The sequence below is a fragment of the Suncus etruscus genome, chromosome 17 (assembly GCF_024139225.1).
Source record: "Suncus etruscus isolate mSunEtr1 chromosome 17, mSunEtr1.pri.cur, whole genome shotgun sequence".
In the NCBI taxonomy this organism is placed as follows: Eukaryota; Metazoa; Chordata; class Mammalia; order Eulipotyphla; family Soricidae; genus Suncus; species Suncus etruscus.
The window spans coordinates 66,695,521-66,704,963 of NC_064864.1; the positions used below are offsets into that span (position 1 = coordinate 66,695,521).

The window sequence follows — 9,443 nt, forward strand, 5'->3', positions numbered from 1 at the left end:
CAGATAGAAAAGAAAGAAGTCAAGCTCTGCTGTTTGCAGATGACATGATACTCTACCTAGAAAACCCTAAAGTCTCTACGAAAAAGCTTCTAGAAACAATAGACTCATATAGCAAGGTGGCAGGCTACAAAATTAACACACAAAAATCAATGGTCTTTCTATACACCAATAGTAATAAGGAAGAAATGGACATTAAGAAAACAACCCCATTCACAATAGTGCCACACAAACTCAAATATCTTGGAATCAACTTGACTAAAAATGTGAAGGACCTATACAAAGAAAACTATAAAACTCTGCTCCAAGAAATAAGAGAGGACACGCAGAAATGGAAGCACAAACCCTGGTCATGGATTGGCAGGATTAACATCATTAAAATGGCAACACTCCCCAAAGCATTGTATAGATTTAATGCGATCCCTCTAAAGATACCCATGACATTCCTCAAAGAAGTGGATCAGGCACTTTTGAAATTCATTTGGAACAATAAACACCCTCGAATAGCTAAAGCAATCATTGGGAAAAAGAATATGGGAGGAATTACTTTCCCCAACTTTAAACTGTACTACAAAGCAAAAGTTATCAAAACAGCATGGTATTGGAATAAAGACAGGCCTTCAGATCAGTGGAATAGGCTTGAATACTCAGAGAATGTTCCCCAGACATACAATCACCTAATTTTTGATAAAGGAGCAAGAAATCCTAAACGAAGCGAAGAAAGCCTCTTCAACAAGTGGTGTTGGCACAACTGGCTAGCCACTTGAAAAAAATTTGAACTTAGACCCCCAGCTAACATCATGTAGGAAGGTAAAATCCAAATGGATGAAAGACCTCGATATCAGTCACGAAACCATAAGATATATAAAACAACACGTAGGTAAAATACTCCAGGATATTGAGACTAAAGGCATCTTCAAAGAGGAAACTGCACTCTCCAAGCAAGTGAAAGCAGAGATTAACAGATGGGAATATATTAAACTGAGAAGCTTCTGCACCTCAAAAGAAACAGCGCCCAGGATACAAGAGCCCCCCACTGAGTGGGAGAAACTATTCACCCAATACCCATCAGATAAGGGGCTAATCTTCAAAATATACAAGGCACTGACAGAACTTTACAAGAAAAAAAACATCTAATCCCATCAAAAAATGGTGAGAAGAAATGGACAGACACTTTGACAAAGAAGAAATACAAATGGCCAAAAGACACATGAAAAAAATGCTCCACATCACTAATCATCAGGGAGATGCAAATCAAAACAACTATGAGGTACCACCTCACACCCCATAGATTGGCACACATCACAAAGAATGAGAACAAGTAGTGTTGGCGGGACGTGGAAAGAAAAGAACTCTTATCCACTGCTGGTGGGAATGCCGTCTAGTTCAACCTTTATGGAAAGCAATATGGAGATTCCTCCATAAACTGGAAATCGAGCTCCATATGACCCAGCTATACCACTCCTAGGAATGTACCTTAGGAACACAAAAATACAATACAAAAAACCCTTCCTTACACCTATATTCATTGCAGCACTATTTACCATATCAAGACTCTGGAAACAGCCAAAATATCCTTCAACAGATGAATGGCTAAAGAAACTGTGGTACATATACACAATGGAATATTATGCAGCTGTTAGGAGAGATGAAGTCATGAAATTTTCCTACACATGAATGTACATGGAATTTATTATGCTGAGTGAAATAAGTCAGAGAGAAAGAGAAAGACGCAGAATGGTCTCACTCATCTATGTGTTTTAAGAAAAATGAAAGACATTCTTGCAATAATAACTTTCAGACACAAAAGAGAAAAGAGCTGGAAGTTACAGCTCACCTCATGAAGCTTACCACAAACAAGGATGAGTTTAGTTAGAGAAATAACTACGTTTTGAACTATCCTAATAATGAGAATGTACGAGGGAAATAGAAAGCCTGTCTAGAGTACAGGCGGGGGTTGGGTGGGGAGGAGGGAGATTTGGGACATTGGTGATGGGAATGTTGCACTGGTGATGGGTAGTGTTCTTTGCATGACTGAAACCCAAACACAACCATGTATGTAATAAAGTTGTTTAAATAAAATAAAAAAAGGAAAAAAAAAGAAAGTTCTAAATATTCTTGTATTCCCAGAATTGTTGTTTCATTAACAACTTGAATAGGAATGGTGTTTCTGTCCCAGCAAAAGACATGAGAGAGGCCATTATTAAGATACTTAAGAGCCTTAGAACATTACTCATGGAAGTTTACAACTTGCTCTTTAAAATATTTTATCCTATTTCCTTTTTTAACAAATGAACAACCTGTACCCAACACGATAGAAAGACACAGAATGTTTTCTCTGTCCTAATAACATCCTTGGTCTACCTACTTATTTTATTTTACTTAAAAAAAAAGTCAAACCCAGAGCTTCCACATGCCAACGTGCTTAGCTTGTTGAGCTATATCCATAGCCATACCTATTTAGTTTCAGTAGAAAAGCATATAGGCCACGTAAAAGTCCAGCAATGTGAGTGTAATCAATGCATTATGATACTAACAACTCCAATGAGATGTTATATAGTCATTAAAGTAATGTTCCTGCCAAATACTTCGTGACTTGGGCTAATGTTATGAAGTATTGTTGTTTTTTTAAAGTTTTCTAGGCATATTTTATTATTTCCATGTTTCAGAAGTAGAATATTATTTCTAAGCATACTTGTAATTAGTATTTCTACTTTTCAATGTACATGTTCATAAGAAGTGTGTTCTTGGAGCAGATCTGCAAAAATGAGAACGTTTTGCATCCAAGTAGACTTCAGGTTAAGAATGTAGACTCTGGCATGAGCCAGTCTGGCTCGGATGCAGAGCTAAACTGTCTGCCTGCTGTGTGTGGTCTTGGGAAAGTTACTTTGTTTTCCCTTTATTGTGTTTATCAAATTTTCTAAAATAAATATGTTGTTTATAAAAGCAGGTAAAGAAAAAACATTTTAAAGAGGAAGCAAGATGGAAGAGAAGAGTAGATAATGGGAGCAATAAAGGTGCAAAATCTTCCTTCCAAAGTGGCTAGAAGTTAGTTGCTGACTCATAGGACCTAAGTCTGTAAGAGACTTGACTCAGGCAGGGCTCAATTGACAATGACCTCAACCCCCATTTCTGTTCTCAGCTTCCTCCTTGGCTCTTCCTTGGGAAGCCCCAGTCTTCTCTTGGGTCCTCACATCTCTCTTATAGTCAAGATAATGAATTTCCCAGAATTCCCATTAAAGATGGAAACTCATTGGTTCTGCATGAGTCATATTGTTTCTTTCAACCAATCAGAGTTTTCGTGGGTATCAAAACACAATGTGTTTGATTGGCTTAAGCCTGCATCATTTAACTTATAAATCAGGGGGTAGAACCTGAATCCTTAGAATCAAAGAAACTGACCACAGGATAAAAGTTATTTTATAGGAGTTATTGAGAGGTAATAAAAAAAAGATGTTTTTATTTCTGGAAAGGAGATGGCAGTACAACTCCATAGCTGTTTTGACTCCATCTCTGTCACATCCCTGAGCCTCTGGGAGTTTGGTTGTCCTGAACCAAGGAACCTGAACCAAGACAAAGGTCAGATCTTAGGATCTTGGCTTTATGTGGCTAGTCTTTATTTTATGTTTGCATCATTTCACAGAAAAAGGATCTCTGTGATTGTGGATCCCTGAGATTTAGGGCCCTTTTTTTCCAGGTTAATAATCATTGTGTATCATTGTGTATCTCTGGCACACAGAAACAGCCACCTGAAGGTAAGTGCTCATTATTTCATTATAAGGAAAGCAAGTTGGGCGTTTTATTTTATTTTATATTACTTTTGAAATTGAGATGACTTTTATTAGCAACGCCCGACTTTTATCTTTCATCATGGTTTGGGGTGCCAGTGCAGCACCAGATCCCCAGTGCTCTTGAGACACGTGTTAGTCATGTCCTCCTCAGCAGGTAGCCCTTGTGGCAACTTCAGGGGCTGGATCCTGCAACACCAAAGACTCTCTTAGAAGCAGACAAGGGAACTGTTTTAGGGAGACTTGGGAGACCCTCTGGGAATGCCAGTGACAGAACCTAGGTCAGGTACATGCAAGGTAACCACCTTCCCTGCTGTGTTACTTCTTCAGAACAATATTCCCAGAACAATACTTTTTGGTTGTTGTTATTTCTGGGCTACATCCAGAGTCTGCCAGGGGTTACTCTTGGCACTGCACTCAGCTTGGGGGACCATATGGGGCATAGGGGAACTAACCCAGGTTGGCCGCATATAAGGCACGTGCCCTGCCGCTGTGTTATTTCTGTGGCCACATACATAGTACCATTTCTAAAGCTACAGTGGTAACTAACCGTATCAGATGTTTGACCACTTTCAGTTTGTCATTCACAGAGAGGATATTCTTGTGAACTTGAGGGGTGTGTGCCTAAAATCAGAGGCAGTGAGGTCATGGAGGGTCCACACAAGATTCAGTAACGTCCCAGTGAAGACACATTCCATCCAAACCCAATTTGCACCTAGACTACATTAAATCACATACATAAAATCATAAAAATAGACCTTACAGTTTTAAAACGGACCTATTTTAAAACAGGACCTATAGGTTACTAAAATGATTGTCTACTTTTTCTAATCCAAGCATCTTGATTATAACTTTTTCCCACTATGGCCATCTTATTGTGCTTTTGATTCAGGTGACAATATGCAGTGTATGTGGGTGCTGGGGATCCCCGCCATATTTTTCATGATCTGCTGGTGAAGGCTGAAACATTTTATCAGGAATTCTTGACTTGGTAAATTTGTGTCGAATCCAACCAGAACATATGACTGATTCCATTTGCTTTCACCCTGTAGTGGTCCTGGGGTCCTCTTCAGTACTGAGCACAAGATCCTGGCCATGGCTGCAGCTGGCTCTTCTGAGGCAGAGACTTGGGAGACAGAGCTCGGGAAGTCAGCAACAGGCCATGCCCCTTCTAGCAAGAGGAGCAGAGAAACCTGGAGTGGCCGGGCCTGCCCGGCCCCAACCTAGCCCCAAACCCACATCTCCTCTGTGAAGCGCCCAGTCCCTGGGCGTTTTAGATATAGTTTACAACCTCTCCAGAAGACAAAGGAACGGCTTAAGCACATGTTTGCCAACTTGCCTAGACATTACCATTCTTAGACTCACAGCTGGAGTTCCTCACCTCCAGCTAAACAGAGCATTTGTTTTATGGCCGTTATGAAACTGCTCTTGGAACAATGACAAACTCGGATACCCTTCAACTCATGGCTGGTCCAATGCCCTGGTGTCACTCCCATAAAATCAGGTTGGGTCCTAAGTAGATTCACCTGCTCCACAGGCATTTCTCAGCTGCCAAAGATAGGTGTACTAATTGTATGGACACAGCTCGGCGCTCTGGGAGAAAGGGCCCAGAATGGAATTCTTCCAGGAAGCTGGGGCCTCAGGGAGTCGAGATCCAAGAAAACTCCCTCTCAAGTGAGCTGCACTTTCATCTGACAGTGAAACGATCCAGTTTCTTGGATTCTAAATATGGACAGATCTTTTGCTTTATTGTAGTCACTGCACAAAAATAAAAAGTATATGCTATTGGCAGAAGCTCACCAATAGGTACTAGACCAGGCCACATGCACCTTGTCATTTCCTTAATAAAACAGGATTTTATTACCTTGCCATGTCATCATTTTTATCTGACCTCTGCTCCTGCCTATACATCTGAGAGAATTACCCAGTTACTGGAAATGAGGGTTTCTTGAAGTAGTAATAGTGCTACTATTTCTAGCCTTGTACATTATTTTTTTGTAGTGCCCATCACTGTGTGTGTGTGTGTGTGTGTGTGTGTGTGTGTGTGTGTGTGTGTATGTGATGAGATGAGATGAGATGAGATGAGATGATCACAAGACATGATCTCAGTGCCTTGCATTTCAGAGGTGGATTCACAATAACCATTTTAAGCAGGAAGATATGAAGGCTCTGGGGGTTTTAAGTTAATCGCCAAAGTCACATCTCTAGTGTACCTGAAATTTTTAAATGAAACCTGCCAATGCTAACTACTCTGAAAATAATTGATACTAAATTATCTATAGTATTTCACCAAGTAATGCATTTCTTTACAATTGATCTTGGCTGAGTTAGCCTACTTCCATTTTTTTTATCTGTTTTCTAAATTAAGCAACCTTTGAGTTGCTCTCAGCAGAATCCATGAGGAGACTGGTTGAGGGAATCCAGCCTCTCAATGTACAGTATTTCCATACCATTCTCACAGAACTCTTCATACAAGTTCTCACTCTGAAAACTTGTCTTGGCAAAGCCACCAAAGGACAACTTATCTCCTTCCCTCCATCAGACCACCTCTGCCCTGCCTTTGGGTGGCCTTCTTCCCTGCTGAGCAGTGATTGGACGGGAACAAGACTGGCCTATGACCTGAACACATTGTTTGCATAAAATGTTCACAACTGCTTTGTATTTTACATTTTGATGCATGCTGGAACCAGCTGTTTAAAAACACAAATAACTTAAAACAATGACCTTATGCAGTAAAAGGATTGGATTTCTATCCTCAGAGAAGCCGTGGTGGGCTCACCTTTGGACAAGCTGTTTCTAAGAAGGTTGAACTGAGGGTCAGTTGTCCTGACTGTGCTGGGAGAGTCACACATGCCTGTAAATCTTCCTGAGGACAGGGGTCGGGCTTTTCCATTCTTCGGCTATGGAGGATAAAAGGAAAAAGAAGCCACTTCCAGTCTGGAAAGTCCTGTATTTCCTCTTTGGGTCTGGAAAGCCATGAGCCTACACTTTTAGTCTAGAAAGTCCAGAGTCTCCCAGTCCTTGAACAGATGCTTTCTGAGGACCTTTCCAAAGAAGTGGAGCCTAGGACTTAGATTTGCCAGTAAAAATGTTGCCTTCAGGGAAGATCTTTCAATGCAAAAGCCAAGGATTATTTTGTGGGCTCTTTTGGTCTCTGTATCCAAACTTTATCCAACAGGTACATTCTGCCACCCTGGTGTCCTCAGCATTCTGGAAGGGCCCCTTTGCTCCCTCATTTATACTCTGCAAGAGATGGGACAAGAGCTCTGGTCTATTGTTTCCATGCGATGCTGAAAATTCCTTGAAAATGACCATTTTTTTTAAGGGTTCTTGATTCATACAATGCCAATTTATTCATTCCGCAAAGAACACAATTACTGAGTTCTTACTATATCAAGAATGCACAGGTCCCCCGGGTTTGAAAAGGCAAGACATGGGGACCCTGTTCAAGCCCAAGGTGTGGAGTCAGAGAGAGGAAAAACATGAACATTTTAATGTTCAGGGGACTAGGGCCCAGCCTGAAGCTCCATGTCCAGGGATGTAAAGGAAAAAGGCAACCCTGGTTTCCTGGAGGGGGTGAGGCCAGTCTGTGCTTTGAAGAGTGCAGTCAAATTAGCAGCATGTTTTCAGGGAAAGAGCAGCCTATAGGAAGGGGCAGGAGTTGACCAAATGCCCACTGTGCATGTGTGTGGAGTGGGGATAGGGAATTACAACCTGAATGCAGGGGGCAGGGTGAGGAGGTGAGGCCCTAGGCAGACACAACCCAGAGCGCAATGCTGGATCCAGCCATCATCACCTTTTTGTTAAATCCACCTCTTTCCAAGGCAGCGTCTCAGCTCCAACAGGCCCTGCTAAGGCTGTAGACAGGCACGCGGCCATTCCTGCATCTTTCCACTGGCAGAGCGTGGAAGCCCTTCCCAATGCTGATGGTCATGCGCTCTGGCAGTAGTCTCGCTGCCTATTGGGGGTTCCTTTGCACACTTTCTTTGTAGAATTTCTGACCTTTCAACCCGTTTTTTCCTATAAGCATTGCCCATTCCCCAACTCATTCAACTCTGGCTCTTCAGTACCTGACCCTAAAGGGCCAATAGATAATATTGCATATATAGCCTCTTGGCTCTGAGGAGAGTGGAAACCCTCCCTGATCAGCCTGAGGAACAGGGGTCCGGAAGCTAGATGGGGACTTGGCTGCTGCTCTATTCTTGTTCTTAACGTGGAGAATCCACTGCCTTTGACAAAGTTGGTGCTCACATCTCAAAGCAGGTGCGGCAGGGCAGGGGGCAGGGTCTCACAGAGTCCCACCCAAAGGTTGCCAGACCTTAACACCCAGGGTCAGAATCCTCTCTGAATGAGTTTATCTGTTCAGAAACAGGGTTCTCCTTCTAGCCCCTTCATTGTCTTTATGGTGCCCATTCCCTCACTCCACAGGAACCGAAGCATCCAATTACTCTTTCCTAATTCCCCCTGATTGCAGGGGATTAGTGCCAGGCTACCAAAGGGAATTACTAACCCCAAGAGGTTTGTGCATTAATACTTTCTGGTTTGCCCACTGAGTCCAGCTGTGCACGTGCCAGGTCCCCACTAATTGCTCCCAGTGTTTTCATTCTCCAGCACTCACAATTAGCTAGCAGGTAAGGTCTGGTTTCCAATTTAAAGATGAAAGGTCCAGGTTCAGGAAGATTAGCTCACTCCTCTTTGTTTAGATAATAAATGGTCGGTTTGGCTTTAGATTCCGGCCTTGTGGTCTCCTGATTCCTGTTCTTGCCCAGAAAACCATGAAGTCATCTACCTTATTGGCCACTAAATAGAGTTCGTGCCCATCAAAAATAACCTTTGGCCTAGACACCTTTTGGAATGGTCTGGGAGCCAGGTTGTAGGTTCAGATGTTTCTTTATTACCTACTTGCTCACTTTTCTGTTGCTTGCTCTCACAAGTTGTCTCTGCCCAATGTCACACTCACTCATGAACCTATTCACTCATTCATTCAAAATACAAAATTCATACAAAATTCTGTCTACTATCCACTCAATACTAGATACATCATGATAACTTCAATAGCTCCTGTCTCTCACCATCCATCACAGTACTAGTTGCCTATGACTCTTCCAAGAACAAAGAGAGTCTTCTGAGTAGTTTTGTTTTCAGCTCCTGACAAAAGACCCGTTTGATGAGAGGCCTTCCGAAAGCGTTGGCTGAGTTGGCTAGATATGGTTTCGGGTCTAACAATGGCTTCTATATATAAAGCTGTGCTCCAAGGACAAGGGCCATACTTTTGTGGGTCTAGGTATTAATTAGTGCTTTTTGAGCATTGAATTATACATTAATAAGTGGCACAATGGCCTTAATAGAGAGAATTGCTAGCGGGGTCAGATTCCTGTTCTTCCTTCCAGTTAAGAAGCTTTGCTGACATTCCTTATGCAATAAGCCAGGAAGAGCTCATTTAATTTTGTTGCATTGATTTTATTTGATTTGATATTTTGGTTTTGTTTTAGGAGTATACCTGTCAGTGTCCAGGCTCTGCATTCAGGGATCACTCCTTGCAGGCTCTAGAGGCAATATGTGATGCTGGAGATAGAACCCATGATGTGCAAGGAAAGAGCCCTACCCACTAGACTATCACTATGGCCCCTACTTTTCAAATTAGGTTAATTACAAAGA

At 42.0% G+C, this 9,443-nt stretch overlaps 1 protein-coding gene across 1 annotated transcript; it reads right to left on the reverse strand.

Moving 5' to 3' along the window:
* Positions 1–3,865: 3,865 nt before the first annotated feature.
* On the reverse strand, positions 3,866–4,940 carry LOC125994962 (39S ribosomal protein L30, mitochondrial-like). Its single transcript, XM_049764533.1, is given in 3 exon segments — positions 3,866–3,974; positions 4,336–4,409; positions 4,608–4,940. Coding segments are annotated over 3 exon segments (396 nt in total). The 5' UTR covers positions 4,821–4,940.
* Positions 4,941–9,443: the final 4,503 nt, after the last annotated feature.